Below are 21,522 nucleotides of genomic sequence, written 5' to 3' on the forward strand. Positions count from 1 at the left end.
AATCGGGCAAAACAACCGTGAGCAACGAGGCAATCTTTCCGCAGTCGCACCAGGTTGAAAGTTCCCGTTTGGTAAAAGACGGCGAAGGCGTGGTTATAGTCGCGTATGGTGAGATCAGGTCCATGGCACGTCTCCTCCAGTACCGCCACAGTGCACGCTCCCTATTCACCACATGCACGTGAAAGACACGAATGCCACACTAATCGCTTGCGTACATGTCGGTACCTAAGTACTCACAGCCGAATTGCGCCACGTTGCATGTACAATGCGACAATTATTCAACTGCATGAAAAAATAGGAAATTGGTTACAAACTGCGGCGTGCACACACTTTATTCAGCATGTAAACGTTACTACAGATATTCGGATTTAGATTATGACATGTTCGATACGCCTGTCATCGTTGGTAGTGATGATGTGGCGCAGACGAATAGCGAAATCCTACGTGACCCTCTCAAGTTTCGGAACATCGATGCCGTCGATGACCTCATGAATGGCTGTTTTCAGCTCGTCAGTGGTTTTGGGGTTATTTCTGTACACCTTGTCTTTAATATAGTCGCACAAAAGGGAGTTCAGATCTGGAGAATGTCGCGGCCAATCGAAGCCCATGCTAGTGGCCTCTTGGTACCCCAGAGCGAGAATGATGTCCCCAAAGTGCTCCGCCAGGAAATCAAACACTCTCCTTCTTCGAAGGGATCGAGCTCCGTCTTGCATGAAACACATCTTTTCGAAGTCAGGGACACTTTGAATGGTTGTTGTTGTGGTCTTTAGGCTAGAGACTGGTTTGATGCAGCTCTCCATGCTACTCCATCCTGTGCAAGATTCTTCATCTCCCAGTACCTACTGCAACCTATATCCTTCTGAATCTGCTTATTCATCTCTTGTTCTACCTCTACGGTTTTTACCCTCCACGCTGCCCTCCAGTACTAAATTGGTGATCCCTTTATGCCTCTGAACATGTCCTACCAATCGATCCCTTCTTCTAGTCAAGTTGTGCCACAAATTTCTCTTCTCACTAATTCTATTCAATACCTCTACATTAGTTATGTAATCTACCCATCTAATTTTCAGCATTCTTCTGCAGCACCACATTTCGAAAGCCTCTATTCTCTTCTTGTCCAAACTATATATCGTACACGTTTCACTTCCATACATAGCCACAATCAGTACAAATACTTTCAGAAACGACTTCCTTACACTTAAATCTATACTCGATGTTAAAAAATTTCTCTTCTTCACAAACGATTTCCTTGTCATTGCCAGTCTACATTTTATATCCTCTCTACTTCGACCATAATCAGTTATTTTGCTCCCAAATATCAAAACTCATTTACTACTTTAAGCGTCCTATTTCCTAATCTAGTAACCTCAGCATCAGCCGATTTAATTCGACTATATTCCATTATCCTCGATTTGCTTTTGTTGATGTTCATCATATATCCTCCTTTCAAGACACAGTCGATTCCGTTCAGCTGTTCTTCCAGGTCCTTTGCTGTTTCTCACAGAATTACAATGTCATCGGCGAACCTTAAAGTTATTATATCTTCTCCATGGATTTTAAGTCCTACTCGGAATATTTCTTTTGTTTCCTTTACTGCTTGCTCAACATACAGATTGAATAACATTTGGGATAGGCTACAAACCTGTCTCACTCCCTTCCCAATCACTGCTTCCCTTTCATGCCCCTCGACTCTTGTAACTGCCATCTGGTTCCTGTACAAATTGTAAATAGCCTTTCACTCCCTGTATTTTACCCCTGTCACCGTCATAATATGAAAGAGAATATTCCAGTCAACATTGTCAAAAGCTTTCTCTAAGTCTACAAGTGCTAGAAACGTAGGTTTGCCTTTCCTTAATCTATTTTCTAAGATAAGTCGTAGGGTCAGTATTGCCTCTCGTGTTCCAACATTTCTACGGATTCCAAACTAATCTTCCCCGAGGTCGGCTTCTACCAGTTTTTCCATTGGTCTGTAAAGAATTCGTGATGGTATTTTGCAGCCGTGACTTATTAAACCTTATGAACCATGGGCCTTGCCGTTGGTGGGGAGGCTTGCGTGCCTCAGCGATACACATAGCCGTACTGTAGGTGCAACCACAACGGAGGGGTATCTGTTCAGAGGCCAGACAAACGTATGGTTCCTGAAGAGGGGCAGCAACCTTTTCAGTAGTTGCAGGGGCAACAGTCTGCATGATTGACTGATCTGGCCTTGTAACACTAATCAAAACGGCCTTGCTGTGCTGGTACTGCGAACAGCTGAAAGCAAGGGGACACTACAGCCGTAAATTTTCCCGGGGGCATGCTGCCCCCTTTGGGTAATGGGGATAAAATCATCTTCCAAAACCTTTGCGTACCGTTCGGTAGTCACCGTGACATCAAGGAATATCGCAGCGATTATTCCGTGACTGGACATTGCCCACCACACAGCTTTCGTTGTGAAGAGACTTCTCGATCCCGAAATGCTGATCCTCAGTCCCCCAAATGCGCCAATTTTGCTTATTGAGAAACCCATTCAAATGAAAGTGAGCTTCGTTGCTAAACCAAACCACAATGCGCAGACTGATTCCCTCCATACTCTGCCGCGAACCGTGCAGTTTGAACGTCCCAACGCAAACCGTTCAGAAGTTACGACGATTTTATTTCATACACTTCAATAAGTGTCAACCTGTACGATACTGCAACGTCCTCAAACTGAATCCTTTCGAACACCCCTTACAATACTTATTTTTAAAAGTTGTAAGTAGGCTGCTTAGGTTTTTATGTTGGTAACGCCACGTAGCGCTCTATATGCAAATCACTCACTGTGCTGTGTGAAGTCTGTGGCTGGTTTGCATTGTTGGAATAGTTGCTATTGTAGTGTTGGGCAGTTGGATGTGAACAGCGCGTAGCTTTCATATGAAACATCCCCACTGAGAAATTAATGAATTACTGCGCTGATAAACCTCTTACGTTATTTGATTTTCAAACAGCTCAGCAAAATTGAACGTACTCAGACATTTCTGTCTTTACTTATTCTGATCATCACTAAACTGACACACAATATTTTTTTAGCGCAACGCAATCTGACTTCCAACAATCCCTACAAAAGAATGGCCCTGACTAACAGTAACCTATACCTTTCATGAATCACTTACTTCACAAAAATCTTCGTTACTCAAACTACTGCAACACAGTGTGCGCCAATACTGCAAGCTGAATGAAAGATTCTAACTACTGAAGGAACTAACTACTGATAGGCATAGTTAGCAAATGAAAGTTTTTGATAGAGAGTAAACAATGAATTTACCTTAATAGTGTTCAAAAGTTATATATATATATATTATCAGTTCTTACAAATTTACTGTCTCTGATGGACTCACGTCCAGATCGTCCGCTCTCAAAATTCTGCCATCTATCTCCCCACATCCACCACTGCTGGCGGCTCACCTCCAACTTCGCAACGCTACGTGCTGTTCACATCCAACTGTCCAACACTACAATAGCAAATATTCCACAATACCACTGACATCACACAGCACAATTTGTGATTTTCATATAGAGCGCTACGTGACGTTACCAACATAAAAACCTAAACAGCCTACTTACAAAATGAAAAAAAATTAATTAATTGGAATTTGCTTGTAACTCAAATTTAACATTGATTGTGGAAACCGTCGCTTGGTTGTTTCGTCGTTCTTTTTAACACTGAATTCATAAACAGGCAACGCTGAATTCATCATTTTCCATTTCTCCACTGAAATAAAAGAAAAGTCTGATTTAAGGTCCGGCCCTTGTCGAGGTCTTCAGAGACCGAGCACAAACTCGCAGTTTGAGTAAGGACTAAGAATTTCTCAAGGAAATCGCGTCAATATACATCACAGCCAACGTAAGCAAGTAGGAAGTCCCCAATCCAGCCGCCCTTACCTGGATTCAAATCCCGTTAATAACGGATTCTAGCGCAGTGTGTTAACTGCTGCGTCTACTTACTCGACTCTAGTGAAAGAAGAACGTCGCCCGTACGTTCTCCACAGAATGAATCAAGAAAATCTGAACGCTTACATACTAATACAAACACATTCTTGGTATCGTCATCTTAGGCACATTCTTGTAGTTCACAAAGCAGCACAAAGTTATATTCTTCAACCAGTCGAACCCTACACTGTATAGGTGTAATCAAAACTGAGAATTTTCCTTTTAAATTAGTTTTAAAATTATGTATCATTAGCCCTTATAGTTGAAATTATAGTCCACCATATATGGATACCACAGATTTTTTAATGAGTTTTGCTGACATCTAAAGCCATTTTCACTGAATGACAGTATGTAAATGGGTCAGTCTTTGCGAATTAGTCCTCTATAATTATACAAATTTATTAAGAAACAGAAGAAGACATTTTTCTTATCTGGAAACGTAAATCTGATTTGACGGAAAATGAAATAAATCGGTACCATCTTATTCAGATGCAGATATGATTAATTCTGGTGGTAAAGTGTTTCTGATCGGTAGACTGTTAACGCCAGCTGTAGGGGACAACAAGTGCCAGTCTTCCTCCTGCAATTGTTACCTTCTAGCACTGATTCACCAATGGCCGTATTTTTTACGTCTTAACTACTGTGTCTGTGTATGTCTGCACGTGCACAGTGACGTTAGCGAATCAGGCAAATGTGGAGTCACTGCTTATTTGCGGAGAGTCTGGCGGAATTACTAATAATTCCGCCAAACTTTGTGATGGAAGGTATCGTCACCAAACACCCGCAAAGTGGCAAACAACGGAAAGACTTTCAGAGCGCCGCCTTTTGTGAAGTGGGTGTAATGCTTCAAAGCGAGCAAAGTGGTAGGCGGCCACGTGACAGACCGGGAGAGAGAGAGAGAGAGAGAGAGGGGTTGACACGTGTCGCCGCAAAACAGGTACAGCACGTGTACTCAGGATACTGCGCCAACGGAAATTCTATTCCAATCCATTACCGCCCGAATTCACTGCAGAATTTCTAGCAATGTGTCCTCCCTTGCAGCCTTTCAGAGAACTGGCTGATTACCGACGAAGGCGACGTCACAAAGAATGGTCAAATATCTTCGAGTAATATGCATCCCTGGGTGATACAGATTCCGGGCAGGCTGAATCGTGTACAGCGGAGTGCGATCGTACGGTGGTAGTCTTGGTCGAGTTCGTAGCGGGCTACACTTGAATCTGCACATCCTGAACGGGTGAAAGATCATCGTACGAAAGTCAGTCATGCCTAAGAGAAGTCGTGCTAATACGCTGTGAAACCGCAGCTACCGCCGATAATGAGATGTCGACTGCTACAGTTCAGCTGTTCTTACGAATAGCCTCAGACGTTTTATGTGTGACTAAGGTCGAATGATTTAGCGGGCCACTTCATGTGCGAAATGTTGAGAGTGTTCGCCAAACTAGGACACTATCTGTACTGTCAAAGTTTTTTGGAACATTGTTCATGAAAGCAGCATCGATTGAAAAGCACTACTAAACAGTTTTGTTTAAAAAAGTCTTGACAGCATAAAATTATTTACTTTAATTTTAAAAATGTGACGGTTTTCGGTGTGTGTGAAATCATCTTCAGACTAATTATTCCAATGTGACTGTTGGGGACAGTGGAACAGCTCTGGGAAAGCGTGAAGATCAACTTCATCATCATTACTCCTTCCCACTGTCTCCAACAGTCACATTGGAATAATTAGTCTGCAGATGATCTCAAACAGATCGAAACCGGCAGCCTTTTAAAATTAAAATAAATCATTTTATGCAGTCGAGATTATTTTTCAATAAATTTTTAATAGTTTCTGTGCAGCCCTTTGGGCACGGAAGTTGAGACATTGGGTAATTTGATTGTTCACAGTATATTCACAATGAAGAAGACTGGGCCATGCTAAATATTGAAATGAACATCCAGGTTCTCGTTCGTACTAACCTAAGTGGGTGAGCCAAGGTTGTGTTACATGAAATACCTAGAAACTATCACAATACCCATGCAAACACTGCTGATTGAATGACTCCTTGCGTCGCTAGTGAGAACCACGCTCCTTATCATTTCAGAAAGAACCACATCACCACTCGTAGCACCGCACTATGCTCCTCCAGCCAGCTACTGTGCCTTTCCTCCGATGTTAGGCCCAGAATAGGAGAACATATTTCTCTATCGGCTGTGAGCAATGGACTTTTGCCAGACTCCTGACTGCAAAGATCCACTGCATTCTATTCCCACCGCTCTGTTCACCATAAGTGCCTTTATATTTAGGTTCCAGCTGTGAGCAATGGGCTTCTGCGAGATGCCTGACTACAAAGGCCCATTGCAAGCTCTTCCCATCGCTGTATTAATTAGAAAACTAGTTCACATGGACCTACATTTAGTGTAGTTATTGTCAGGTAAGGAAAATCTTGTTCTTTTGTCCTTGACAAGCTGTGACACTCTTTTCCCGTCTCTATAGTCAGGCTCTTATTACGACTGTGTTACACGTCTGTAAATGTTACGCCGTCTCTTAGAGACGTACACTGATACACCAACGACTTGCGAAACCTCATTCACTTACTCACAGTGTGGTCATTTTACTTTTTTTTTTTCTTATCATGAGTCTTCTAATTTGATGCGTCCCGCCACGAATTCCTTCCCTGCGCCGACTAGCACTTGCGACCTACGTCATCAATTACTTGTGGGATGTGTTCGAATCTCTGGCTCCCTCTACAGTTTTTTCCCTCAGCAGCTCCCTCTAGTACAATGGACGTCATTCCCTCGTGTCTTAACAGATGTTTTATTATCCTGTCCCTTCTTGTTAGTGTTTTCCATATATTGTTTTCCTCTCCGAATCTGCGCAGAACCACCTCATTTCTTACCTTACCAGTGCACATAATTTTCAACATTCGTCTGCAGCACCACATCTGAAATGCTTCGATTCTCTTGTGTTCCTACTTTCCCACAGTCCATGTTATACTACCACACAATGTTGTGCTACAAACGCCAATTCTCAGAAACTTATTTCTCAAATTAAGGGGCATGTTTGATACTAGCAGACATCTCTTGACCAGGAATGCCCTTTATGCCAATGTTAGTCTGCTTATAAAGTCCCCTTTGCTCCGTCCATCATTCGTTATTTTGCTGCCTAGGTAGCAGAATTCCTCAACTTCATCTACTTCATAATCATCTATCCTGATGTTACGTTTCTCGTCATTCTCATTTCTGCTACTTCCCATTACTTTCATCTTTCATCGATTTCCTCTCAGTCCATATTCTGTACCCTCAGACTCTTCATTCCATTCAGCAAATCACGTAATTCTTATTCACTTTCCCCATCGGCGAACCGTATCGCTGATATCCATTCATCTTGAATTTTAATTACACTTCTGAAACTTTCTCGTATTTCTATCATTGCTTCTTCGATGTGCAGACCGAACACTACGGACTGCTTCCCTGTCTTACACCCTTTCTTTATCCGAGCATTTCTTTCTTGGTCGTCCACGTTTGTTATTCCCTGTTGGCTCTTGTACATATTGTATATCACTTGTGTCTGCCAACAGCTTACCATTATTTTTATCAGATTTTCGAACGTCTTGTACCATTTTACATTGTCGAACGCCTTTCCTAGGTCGACAGATCCTATGAACGTGTCTTGATTTTTCTTTAGTCTTGCTACCATTATCAACAGCAACGTCAGCATTCCTTCTCAGGTCATAGAGACGCTCAAATCCAATAGTTCCTTTCCGCCATTTTAACACGTGTCCGTGTCGACCCAACTTATTGTGGTGATTTCAAATATCTGACTGACACATACAAATCACTACACTGCCATGACTTACGCCAGCAGGTATGATCACACTGTCACCGACACCAGTTCTGAACAATCTCCAATGCCCCAAAGTGATCAATTTTCTCTTTTAAGAGTAAAGCGTTCATTTTGTCCAGTTAGCTTTCATATTTCCATTTTGTCAATTTAATATCACTGGCACGGAGTATCTTATGATAACTGATTGTGCTGAAGGTTCTGGTTTGGTGGCGAGGCAAGCATTTAGTGGAATTTTTTCCAAACCGTGGACCGGGTGTAGTATTTTTTTTAAGTTGGCTCTTCCAGCCCCGCACCTCCAAATTTTATCGACTAGCGAACGTAAAAAGGTAGGCTTCTAAGCAGTAAATCGTTATGTAGAATCTTTGGCTATTCGCGTTGCCTCTGGACCTAGAGGAAATGCGAGATGCATACAACATCCACCAAAAAAGTTTAAATGCTGATTTTACTTCTGACATATAAACGACGTCTGCTCAACAACTACCTCAATAACTATGATGCCAGCTAGACGTAACAGCTGCAAATAACAGGTGTGCGTCAGCCAGTTGTGGGCACGCTGTCTTCGGTAATGGACGTGCGACCGTAGTTTCTCTGCATTGTTGTTGTTGTGTCACATGTGTCAACTATTCAAGACGCCGCGACTTGACCGAAGCTGATATCGCGGGCTTTTTTTCTGGAAACATCATAACGGGTGATGAGACTTGATGCTATAAATACGAATCTATCATGAAATGACAAAGTGCAGAAGGTCACATGAAGGATTAAGGCTTTGCCGGCTTAACCGACACTGAACGAGGTGGTGCAGTGTTTAGCACACTGGACTCGGATTCGAGAGGACGACGGTTCAAAACCGAGGTCGGCCATCCTGTTTCCCGATGTTTTCCCTGATTTTCTTAAATTTCTTCAGGGAAATTCTGGGATGGTTCCTTTGAACGTGCACGGCCAACTTCTTTCCCCATTCTTCGCTAATCGTAAGTGACCGACGACCTCAAGGTTTGCCCTCTCCCCCCCCCCCCCCCCCAAAATCAACAAATCAACCAACCAACTTAACCGACATTCAGACCAATATGACGCACAAGTGGGAGAGCAACTCAAAGTATGAATTTTCTGAGTTTCACATGGACGTATGAAGTGAACAATGCTCTTACAAAGTGAAGCATCCCAGCTCAACTCGCGACCCACACTTGCAGCATCACTGCTGCGTTCACGTCTCCTGACTTCCAAACTTTACTCCTGCAAACGTTACTGGACTAGCACTCCTGAAAGAGCTGGAAAAATGACTACTCTGTATAAATGGCCACAGTCTGGGAGGTTGTTTCCAGTGTTCTTGCAAAATCCAGGGTTCATGGATCCGGCAAACAGTTCCAAAGCCTCATAAAAGATTATGGATAAGGTTCCTTAATGCCATAAAACATCCTCCTATGTATGAAATGTGCCCCATAAGTGAAGAGACCCAGTGTGACAAACCTTATTTCACATTTCATGATGACAAGGAACTTATGTTACAATGGAAGTTTGGAAGGGGATTTTAACATGTATTAAAGCAGAACAAGTCTGCAACCAGAACCCTCCCTATATCTCATGTAGCTACCTTATGTATGTGTCTATGAATTAATAGGCTTAATTCCTTCAACGCAAATGTCTTCGCACTTTGTATCCTGCAACATCTACAAAATTGAGAAATCTGACCTAGTGTGATAACAAAATATCGAGGTCTATGTCAATGCAACCAAATGCCTTGAAGGCCCATTGCAGCATGAAATTACCTGGCTAGCTGAAAATTTCATGTAAAGTAAGTTGAGTGCCATCGCTGCTACAGGTACTTTATTCCCCCTCTGCTTCAGATGTTCTAAAAACGAAACATAGTTGCCCAGAAGGTCGTGCGGAACTGACTACGTGTTAAGATTTTAATAAACTCCATATGTGGTGGCGCAGGATTCATATCCGTCTCTTTACTACGTACCTGCACCTACCTGTGAACATTGTCTCAGCAGATCATCAGTAGGAAAGCCGAGTGAAACCTACTGTACTTCGACGTGAACCAGGCTGCAATTTAAGTCACTAATCTACGTTTCGGGAGGAAGTTTTCACACAAATGAAAGGTAGGAAATTTTGTCCTCAATTAATATATTCTGAAACTTAGGTGAACAGGTGTCACTGCCAAGCCCGTGCTAGTCTTAACACAGTCACTCACAATCCATTTCACTCACGTTAGCAAGTTTATGGTGTTGCATTTACCGATAACGTAATAGCTACAAAAATACTGATTGTTTTTGATTGAGAATGCTCGCCAAATATCATGTCGGTACCTAATGCAGTCACAGTTTTAGCCACCGATCTGCTCAATACGCCACGCGGAATATATGTCTTTTTTCGTCACAAAATTCACTTAAAATTTCCGAAATTTCTACACACATATAGGAATAATTATGCCGTCACTTTCCAACACTTGATGTATGAAACACTGCTAGATCCGGCAACTTATCATTTCCATCGGAACTACTGCTACACACGTCCGAACTGTCTCACGGCTAGGCTTCGACCCTTCTCTAGAATACTCTAAGTCTTCTCAACCAGCAGAGAAAAGAGCGCTAAGAATATTGCTTTACTATTGGTCAGTTTACTCAACAGCCAATAGAAAAACAACATTCTCCCGCGTCAGTCCGCGCCTTTCGTCAATAACCAATCGCAAAATAGTAAACCTAACGACTGCACTTTTTACCCTCGTAATTATCAAATATGCTGAAGTTTTGCTTATGCATAAATTTATTTACTATTGTTATTTATACCTGAATTAACTTTCCCTTTACCATAAACTTACTTTACAAATCCATCCTACAGAAATCCTATTTGTCCATATCCATACTTCTTCAAAATGTTCCCACGCTAAATCCTACAACATACCTAGTTAAACAATTATCTTCATATTAACCTTAAACCACAATCACGCATCATTCATACTGCTAAAACACATTTATAACATTTTACATACACAAAAAGACATAATAAGTTTACGAAAATACTAGAACAGTTTATGAAAAACATTCTGCTACTTTAGTGAACTCTAGTGGGCACAATCGAAACTAAAATCACAGTCCCCCTATCCAATACTGTCCTCTATCGGCTGATACATGAACTAAGTGCGCGTCCAGTCCCGCGTCACCATCTGTCACTATCCAGCTCTGAGACACATCTGCCACTTAACCGCCTCCAAGGCAGGATCGGTATACGGCGCTACGCGTCACATACTATTGAAAAATGTGCTTGTAAGAATACCAGATAGTGGGAATACTGAGCGTATATTGTTAAAAAGGGATAAAAAGTCTTATACTACACATAAAAGTGCTCCACAACGGGGCATTTGACTTTGCACAGACAAACATTTACAAAAGACAAAAGAAATCGTCCTACATTCGTATAGATCCCCATGATATTGTGTAGTGAGTGGAAAGGCAATGAGATACACAATTCGCGACCCAGATGACTGAACAGAAACTGGATAATGATTGTCACGTGTTCTAGCGAGGATATGAACTCAGTCAAGCAAATGCAATTTTACTCACTTGATTAAGACAACAGAACAAATGGTTCAAATGGCTCTGAGCACTATGGGACTTACCATCTCAGGTCATCAGTCCCCTAGAACTTAGAACGACTTAAACCTAACTAACCTAAGGACATCACACACATCCATGCCCGAGGCAGGATTCGAACCTGCGACCGTAGCGGCCTCGCTGTTCCAAACTGACGCGCCTAGAACCGCTCGGCCACACTGGCCGGCACAACAGAACATCTCGTGTAAATAAACCTTAAGTTTCTCAAAGGACGTCTGTACAAACAACCATCTCACCACGAATTTTAACGATGTCGCTTCAAGTCCCTAGAGCTGTATCACAAACGTCTGTGCTAAACAGCCGGTGTGTGTGGCCGAGCGGTTCTAGGCGCTCCAGTCTGGAACCGTGCGACCACTAAGGTCGCAGGTTCGAATCCTGCCTCGGGCATGGATATGTGAGATGTCCTCAGGTTAGTTAGGTTTAAGTAGGTCTAAGTTCTAGGGGACTGATGACCTCAGATGTTAAGTCCTATAGTGCTCAGAGCCGTTTGAACCATTTTTTTTTTTTTTTTTTTTTTTTTTTTTTGGTACTAAACAGATCGGCACAATCCCAAAGTAGCCATTGCCAAAACAGTGCGTATTCACAGCAGCAAGCTCTGGCCACTGTCCGTCGGACCCTCTCTCACCGCTTCTGCCCGAAAAGCAATTTCATTGCACGGCTCACACCAGAGATTAAGTGAAGAGATGCCTTGCAGTTCCCAACCAAAGATAAGCTGCTCTAGCAGAAGGGGTGAATGACTATAGAGTCTTTAAGACAGCAAATGATTATCGATGCAGGAGTGAATACGTAGCATGATAGGCATATAAAGAAAGCGACTTTCAAGTTTTGATCTGGAAGGAAGTTCAAAAAAAGAATCTGACACTACGGTGCTGACAGAAAGCCTTGTTCCGAGAATGTTTAATATTTTTGAATTTATGATAACTAAATGTACAGGTCCTTTCTGAAGTAGGGTCTATTTAAAGTTTTCCCATCTTGTTAACTAAAATGTTGTGTGTCTTGGCCAATTGACGAAGTTGTTTAGAGTGAAATAACATTTCAGAGACATTTGTGGTTTCTTATAAACAGACAAAGCGCCCACTCCTCCACGCCCCCATCAAAATAAATCATTTGTCTGCATTAACTAGAGAACATGTTGAACTCGATAAATCTTTTGATATAGTTGTTTGGTAGACATTGTTTGTAAAACTGAATAAAGTGGAAAAAAACGGGAGATATGAGGGACTGATCGTCAGTTTAAACAGAAATCACGGTGTAGAAAGAATTTTCAATGGCACCAAGAAAAAGATAAAGGTGACCGACAGGACTGTCCTCTTCCTCCACATTTAATTAATTTATTTATAAAAAGGGTAATACAAATAATGAAAAGTTGAACAACACAGATCAAAAGTCACGGTAAACAAATACTGTGTAAACGAATTGCTGATGATAAACAAGTTCTAGCCGATTCTGAAAAGTACTTGAACTGTAAGTTAAAATTTTTGTATGATACCTCCAAAAATCACAAACTATAAATAAAACAAACAAGACTACAATAATGCTAAAGGGTAAAGCGAACAGACAAGTAACGGTAAACATAATTATAGCCGCGCGGGTTATCCGCATGGCCTTGGGCGCCTTGCCGCGGTTCGCACGGCTCCTCCTGTCGGAGGTTCGAGTCCTCCCTCGGGCATGGGTGTGTGTTTTCTCCTTAGCGTAAGTTATATTGAGTTAGATTAAGTAGCGTGTAAGCTCAGGGACCGATGACCTCAGCAGTTTGGTCCCATACGAACTTACACAAATTTCGAACTTTCCATTATTATAGAAGACAAAATACTAATGAAAGTAAATTAAATTTTTCACTTGGGAAGTAGAATAACAGGTGGAAACAGAGGTATGACATCGTCCGAGCATCCCTCTGAATGCCCACACTACCGACCGACTGCCGCGTCATCCTCAAACCACAGGTGTCACTTGATGCGGGTGTGGAGGCCATGTGGTCAGCACACCGCTGTCCGAGCCGTTGTCAGTTTTCGTGACCGGAGTCTCTACTTCTCAGTCAAGTAGCTCCTCAACTGGCTTCACAAAGGCTGAGTGCACCCCGATTGTCAACAACGCTCAAGAGACCGGAACGGTCATCCATCCTAGTGACAGCCAAGCACGACAGCGCTTAACTTCTGTGTCAGAACAGACCCGGTGTTATCACTGTGGGAAAGCCATTGTTCGACAGAAGTATAAATGGTGTTAAAAGAGAACTGCAATAACTAAACATGACATAATAAATAGGGTTAATTTATTGACAAGCAATTATATGAATATATAAAAAAGAAATAAATTTGAAGCACTTGCGTTGTTAAGTTTTTATATTTCCATCCTTGTGGCTGGAGGTCTGGGGGACTACGGCCGTTCAGTACCGTAAGAAAATGAAACATCTACAGCCGTCCTTAAGATGTCATTTCTTGAGTAGCTATCAGTTTCAGCGCTTCAGTGCGCTTTCCTCAGGTCTTAGTTGATGCTGATGGGGTTTCTCGAACCATCAACTATCAACTCCAGTTGGAGAGTGGTTTGCGTAAACCAATTATGTTGGCCGTTGACGCGTCGTATATATGGATCGTGATAAGCCCTTCAGCATCAACTAAGGCCTGAAGATGGTGCACTGAAGCGCCGAAACTGGTAACTATACAATAATGAGTCTTAAGGGCGGCTGTAGGTGTTTTATTTTCTTGCATTTGTGCTATGGCTGTCAACGGTGGACTCTGTGGAAACCAGTACACAAAAAATTTGAAGCAACAGATTTGTGGATCCGGCTCACAATTTGAAAGCCACAAAAAAATCCCGAACTGAAGGAAAATCTAATGAACAAACACTAACAAAAATTAAAGAGAAAAGGAATTTATTTAACATGCTACAAACAATAAAAACTAATCAAACGGAACGCCTAACTGGACACAACAGATTCGCAAAAGCAAACCAGAACGTAAATCCTGAGGAAAAATGACGTGGTACGCCGTATTACAAACTGTTGCTAGTGGAATGAACTGCAGCAGCTGCAACAAAATGGTACAAATGGCGAGGAACGGAGGAGGGTGGATGCATCAAGAAGCCATTACCATTACTGTCTGATGATGATGTCTGCGTTTTATGGCTAGGAGCATTTCATTGCTTTCCGCTTCGCATTTACACTCAGACGCCGTTAACACATTTATACCGTGAAAAAGTCGCATTTAATTCGGTCTCTCCGTCCATATAGGTGTTACCAACAACAGCCTTCTCGCCCTCCTACTGCTGCGAGGTAACAGGAGGATATTAAAGCAGCAATAAGTTGCAAACGACTTGAGATCTACGCCACCGTGCAGCGCAGCGCAGCCTCTTCGGCCTTTGATGAATCGGCGCTGCTCGCTTCAAGAGACGCGTTGAGAAAGCATCTGTGCTACGTCACACACGTGAGCCGGTGCGTCACCTCAGACGTAATACGCCGAGCAATGAATACGTGGTGCGGTGCGGACAGGCGGGGTAGTCTCTCAGTGGCGGTGGGACTTCGTGTCGTGTCCAGCCGCTGTGCGCTGCGTCAACCCGCTCAGGAATGGGGCTCACCAAGGTAACACGCGGCTGTCACACCTTTCTTGTCTTCCTTCTCTTGTAGATAGCCTATAGGTGTCCTTTATCAGTGGTCACAACTTAAATGGTGATTTTAGAGTAAGGCGACGTACGCATTTGGCCCTCCGTATATTTCAGCCACGTGTTTATTAGTAATTATATATTATAAATGACTATAAATTTTATATATTTTAGTAATTCTAAAATAATGGTTCCGTATCTTGCCGATATAAAATAGACGTTGGAGAACTGGACACGCTACTGGACAATATTTTTCTTAATAACGCACAAGAAAGATATTCCTATATACGATGCTTTCTTAAATCGTAATTATCCTTCCCTAATATCTCACTCCAAACTCACAAATCAGTATGAAGCACACACTGTAAAAATGATCACTAATACTAATTAGGCAGTGCAGACTGTTTTTGTGTAGATACTGCTCCGTTGAGATGTTACAAAGTTCCAAGGATGATGGAGAAATTTAAATGTATCAACATCAGTAGAGGGACCATGGTCCGGAAACGACCGAATCGAACGTTAGAATCGAAAGTCATTCTGATACCACTGACGGTGGACCTCTTCTACTGAAAGCTCTTCTCTTTCCATATTTTGTGAGGATATAGTATGGACCAAAACAAGAAAAATGTTGTTTAGTATGAGAGAAGGCTTCACAGTAGAAAAGACGAACCAGTGTTCTTACTCCTTAAAGTATTCGTTTTAGAGCCCATGTTTACTAGACATTTTCTCTTGTTTTTGTCGGTACTATCCCATCTCAAATATGGAAAGCAGAGACGTTGCAGTATATTTTTTGAGAAACTTTTGTGTCCATGATAGCTCTGTGTCATGTATTGCGTTTCGAAATAAATACGTTTGTTACATACATAATGTATTCTGGGGCATGTGGGCCGATGTTGTGGTTTGTGAGAAGTATGTTTCGATTACTCTAATCTTCTCGCGTTTACGATCCTTAAAAGCTAGTTAATAAGCTGTATGTGTTTTTTATGTTGACTCGTTTGTGCAGCTCACGTAATCTTTCTATAACAATGGCAAACTACATCCATTTGATCCTTTTTACTGCTTTCAAGCCTAGCGCTCCAACACTTGACAAGCCCCACACACCAGACCTGTAGCTTAATGCCTAGCGATATTCCCTACCAACCTAAACCCTCTTTTAGCTGTGCAGGTTCCACTTCCACACTCCAGATTTTCAGTACATTCTATTAATCTTGTATTCCCTTTTCCGATGCTCATGATCCTCGTCTAAAACACTATCCATTCCTTTCAACTGATCTTCCTCGTCCTTTGCCATGGGTGACTGAAATACGATGAAATCGACGAACCCGATGATTTTTATTTCTTCCACTTGCTTTTGATTTTCTTTCTTATCTTCCTTTTTGTTTCCGTTACTGTGTGCTTGTTTTAAAGGTTGGAGGGCATTAAGAATAGATTGGAAGATTGTTTCACTGCTCTCTCACCTACTGGATCTCAAGTCTTCAACTGAAATAATTGCAGCCCGGTTTTTCAACGAGCTGTAGACAACGTTTCGCAGCTTCGTCCCTGAAAACTTCGAAAATTATTGTGTATTTCCACAGCGAGAATTGTAAAAATATTCTTCGAAATGTACTAAAGTTTTATTGTCATTGTTGTTTCACCTATGATTTTCGAAAGCCTTCCTCAGAGTGTATTACCAACTGCTAGTTAGAAAAACACTCTGAGGAAGGCGCCTTGCAACAGTCGCCGAAACGTCGGAATTTTACAAATGGCAATGCGGCCTCAAACCCACAAGAACTTTATTGACTGTGACAACGGCTATGGAAGCCTACGTTTACAATATTTTTCTTAGTTTGTGGCCAATTTTGAGTTAGATGTCCTGCAGTATACGTCAATGACATAAACTCAATCATTTCAAAATGCCATAAAAGGCAGAAACCTGGGTCGTAAATGAACAAACAACAATATAGTCAAATCGCGATGTGTTCATTTAAAAATTATCAACATCAAAAACTGTTTTCTTATACACTATTTGCAGCCTCAGTGTTCCCTTACACAGTATGTGGGTTTTATGTCGGCCAGAGGATAGTTCAGTCTGTAGTTGACTGTGCTACTCTCTATCAGAGGCCTACGCTAACTTTTTAATGAGATAATATGTTTCCTGCAGGTGCATTAAGCATTGTTTTCCTTTATAAATTTATCTAACATGTCATCTAATTGTAACGCCCTGCCATTTATTCCCTTTGATCATGTCAGAGAATTTCCTCTCTTGTTTGTTTTTTGTTACTGACGCGTTACCCTGCTACGTTCTAGAGCTGATCTATATTAGTTTTTGCGTAAGTTTCTAGTTTATTATTGTAATTTTTTCACAGTTGTTCTACTACTCACTATTTATTTGTTACAAGGCTTCGATGCTCTGTTCATTCCCTGTCTTATGAACCCCCAAAGTTGTTTTAGGTAATCTGAGGGGATAAAATGTCAGTAAAGTCCTTAATACAGCATGCTGGTCACTTTGATGAATGTAATCTTGGCAGTAACAGAGTTCGACGCGCGAAAGTTTCAGAAAGTCGGAAGACAGGTACCGTTTTTGGACGTGCCCGTGGCCACACGATGAACGAAGTCGACCGGTGTGTTGGTGTATCAAGCTCGACTGAGGGAATCTACAGGGAATGGTGCAGCAGTCGCAGCAATGTAATATGGGGTAGGGCAGTGACGTTGAGACGATCACAATTGAATCAGACCGCAGGTGGATGTCGTACATTGTCACCGACAGTCGGTATTACATCCGGTAGGTATTACTGCAGTCAGTGACTGCAAGGTCACCTCCTTTAGTTTCTGAATGAACACTGCATAGCGCATTGCGTGTAAAGGACATTTCTAGTATGGTATGAGATAGCTCGCTGAGGCACGTCTTCAAAGGGCCAAACGTATCAGGGGCGTGTAGAGTAGTGTCGTCTCTTCTCAAAAGGCACAGCGCATAGAGTGCTCGTGTAGCCCAGACAGTCGTTCGGTACGCAGTGTTTGGGAGGTGGGGTTCAGGTCGGAGGTGGTGCTCTGACATTTTGATGGTGTTTTTGCGGCCATGTCGTGAGTATACTAATTACACATTTTCTCAACAAGAGTGATCAACACTCTCGTTGAGAAAAGTTGATTATTTTGTTCAAAATGTTTAAATGTGTGTGAATTTCTAAGGGACATTACTGCTGAGGTCATCGGTCTCTCGACTTACGCACTACTTAATCTAACTTAACGCTAAGGGCAACACCCGCACCCAGGACTCGAACCTCTGGCGGGAGGTATTTTTTGTCCACCTTTTCGTGAAGAGTATATTGTGAATACTACTGTCTTCGAAGATGGCAGCTATTGTGTTTACGGGACCGGACGCTTTTTGATACTGGTCTGACGAAACTCAGGCAACTTACAGTTCCCTAAACGCTCCGCTACGGCAACCAATCTGAATGCCATAAAAGTGCCTTGGACTATTTTCAAGAGTAGGTGAAACGTAGCAGTTATCGTACCTAGCAATTTTTTTAGCTCTCCCAAATGTAAACATCAATTAGTAGCTTTGGCTGGATACTGCATATCCGAAAAATCTGGTGGACTTCCTTCCTTGCCGAATCCCGCCTAATATCAAGGATGGACGTAACGCTGCACGGTACTGGCTTGGCGTCTCCTGGCTGAAACTAATTTTGTGACTGGTCTGCTTCCTTCATTTCTGTCTTTTCGTTTACAGTTTTTTCATACTTTAACATGTTTCTGCATCCATTAAGACATACCTTAGTGTTCAGCACATGGTCAGTGATGGGCAGCATGATGACACATCCCTTACTGTCAGGCAACAATGGCTTTGGGGATGAGAACGATCTGTCTACCATAGTTAAGCATATATGACGTCATAAACAATGAGAGGCGTGAAAAATTGCCACATCATACATTACGTTTTTATCTATTACTTCTGTACTAGCAACTGCATCCGCAGTGCGTTTTGCAGACAGTATCCATATACGCCGCTAAATACGCGAACTAAAATATATCATGCTATCGCGCATCGTTTAGGACATAGACCTCATAAACACCGAGGTGCACCATGGATGATCCTCAAATTTATGCCTTCCTTACTACCCACCCTATTCGCTACAAATTTTGCAGACGGTACGCACATATGCCGCTGAATGTTCTTACACAAAAATATCATTGAAAGACACATAGTTCAAGAGATATGACGTCATAAGCAAGCATGAAAAATTGTCGCTTCATACACGAAATAACAACACATATATTCTTTGCTATCACGACACTCCTACAGTCGAGTCAACTGAAGGAAATCCCTCACATCAGACAGCTTTCAACGGGGAAGCGGAAACGGCTGCTTAAAGTTTTCTTTAAAAATGGTTTCGTTTGAGATTTCGTACTGGCTTGCTTGGTTGCTTGTAACGTTGCTGTTGTTTAGCTTTGAGTGAACTTGTGCGTTTCAAGCTGCGAGAGAGACCAAATATATCTGCTTGCGAGAATACAAAATGAATTTCGCGCTGTTTTACACTCTTACTGACAAAATGTGCAACTTACTAAACCCTGAACTTCACTATTAATCTCTCTAATTAAACAAAGTGGTCCCTGTGCGTTAACTATATGTCTAATAATAATGTTCATGAAATGGTCCCTGTGCATTGATAATTTTCTTAGCAAACTGATCCTGAAATGAAAATAGCTTACCTCGAAACGTAATTGCCTGAAAATGCGATGCTTGCTGCTCTCTGCGAACCAGCTGCAAATTTCCAACTGCAGTTGCTGCGAGCTTAGTGCAATGCTCCAAACAATAAGTAAACTATTTTATACACATCACTGACTGAGTCACGCTTTAAATGTAAACGAGTTGGATCGAGGATGTGGACAATGCTCTTCTGTGAAGTGTTTCTTTAACAAACTGTTTTTTAAATTATCTGATATATTATTAATTGTATGTAATTAATGTTAAAGAATTCATCAACATTGACAGACGGCAACATTAATACCAAACTCTTACTCTCAAAATAATAAAACAAATAATTAATAAACCGGAAAATAACCTTAAAGTGATAATTTTAATGAAAAATTTAAAGTTCCCTGATTTGGATGTCCCTTCAGCAACGCTTCTAACTACTCGCGACTGCAGTAGCAATAAATTAAAACATTACCTTCATTCCCTTTCATACTCATTTTGTTCCAAATGACTAATCAAATTCTTTTCCTTTATTTCACAATATTCAAATAACTTTACTTAAACAAAGATGCAATCAACTCTGCATCTACAACGGCACGAATCTTCTGCTCAGCATCTGTCTCACTACTACTGTAACATACAACTCCTGCGCTCCTCGCTGACAAACAGTGATGACAGGACATATATTCCAGTTCCGCAGCTACTCCGACCAAAGACTGCGCGCGCGTAATCAGCGCTTGAGACATCCTAAGTATCTACAAAATTCCAGAAATGCAAATAACAAACTCGCAATAGAACTGTTTCACTGTGACAGGAAAGAATAGAAATCTATCGAGCTGTGAAGAGGTGTTGCCATAGAGACGGGATCAACTCAATCGATGATTCACTGCCAATTAATCATATATTGCTATGTTACTCTAACTATAAGCCAGCGATTTAGTTCCAACTGCTCTACAACACAGCTTGCTCTTTCAGCAATATTTAAGAAAACTCGTTTTCTTTCAGATATGGACGATAATTTTACTCTTCTGCATGGCGTCGTCCTACGACGCTGCTCCCGTGAATGAAGGCGACGTCAACACCGCACAGAATCAACCAGAGTCCGTGGATTCGAGAAGTGGGACCGACGAGAGTACAGCAACCGCCCAGGGCAGCGTTACGAATGGGAAGTCAAGAGACGCTACACACGTATACATCCCCGGTGATGGCTTCGGAGTCGCCAGTCTTGAAAGGATTACAGACGGTGGCAAAGAGCAGACTGAGGTCGAAGCAGAGGAGCAGCCGTCACCCTAAGAAACCATGAAAACAGCTGCTGCTACCATTTTCCCGCCTTCATTCGATATCGCAGGACCCTCGGAAAACGGCTCTCAGTAATGAAGATCTCTCACGTCATCTTCAATTGAAGCAGTAATTTACGACACACCAATCGCGCCAGTCGAGTGCAAGTGTTGTGGCCTTCACTATTTATAAATTACTATGAAGTACTTCAGAATGCAGCATACATTTTTGGTTGACTTGTATCACTTTACACGTTTGTATTCGGATCTTCTCCTAATATTTACAACTTTCTGTAATGTTATTAATACAGCCATACGAAATGCATTAAAAATATAAAATTTTATGAACGTTTTTTATCATTTCGCAAATATCTGTATTGGAAAATTCTGAGCAGCTTTTGTTACCCCTGACAGCACCTCACAAATTTCCTTAAACGTGTACAAAAATGGTCTGACACGCCCTTCTTTTTCTCTTGTTTCCTCTGAAATCGTTATCTGAATTGTCCTCAGTGCCGATCTACATTACTATAAGGCTGAAATGTTCACCTAATAACATTAATCCAGTAGCAGGTTATTTTGCAGCTTCCAGCTGTAACG

General features: G+C 41.8%; 1 protein-coding gene across 1 annotated transcript; it reads left to right on the forward strand.

Moving 5' to 3' along the window:
- Positions 1-14,890: 14,890 nt before the first annotated feature.
- Positions 14,891-21,090, forward strand: LOC126485160 (uncharacterized). Its single transcript, XM_050108832.1, has 2 exons — positions 14,891-14,956; positions 20,654-21,090. Exons 1-2 carry the CDS (start codon positions 14,942-14,944, stop codon positions 20,939-20,941), a joined length of 303 nt encoding a protein of 100 aa, XP_049964789.1. The 5' UTR covers positions 14,891-14,941; the 3' UTR covers positions 20,942-21,090.
- Positions 21,091-21,522: the final 432 nt, after the last annotated feature.

The sequence above is a fragment of the Schistocerca serialis genome, chromosome 6 (assembly GCF_023864345.2).
Source record: "Schistocerca serialis cubense isolate TAMUIC-IGC-003099 chromosome 6, iqSchSeri2.2, whole genome shotgun sequence".
Lineage (NCBI taxonomy): Eukaryota > Metazoa > Arthropoda > Insecta > Orthoptera > Acrididae > Schistocerca > Schistocerca serialis.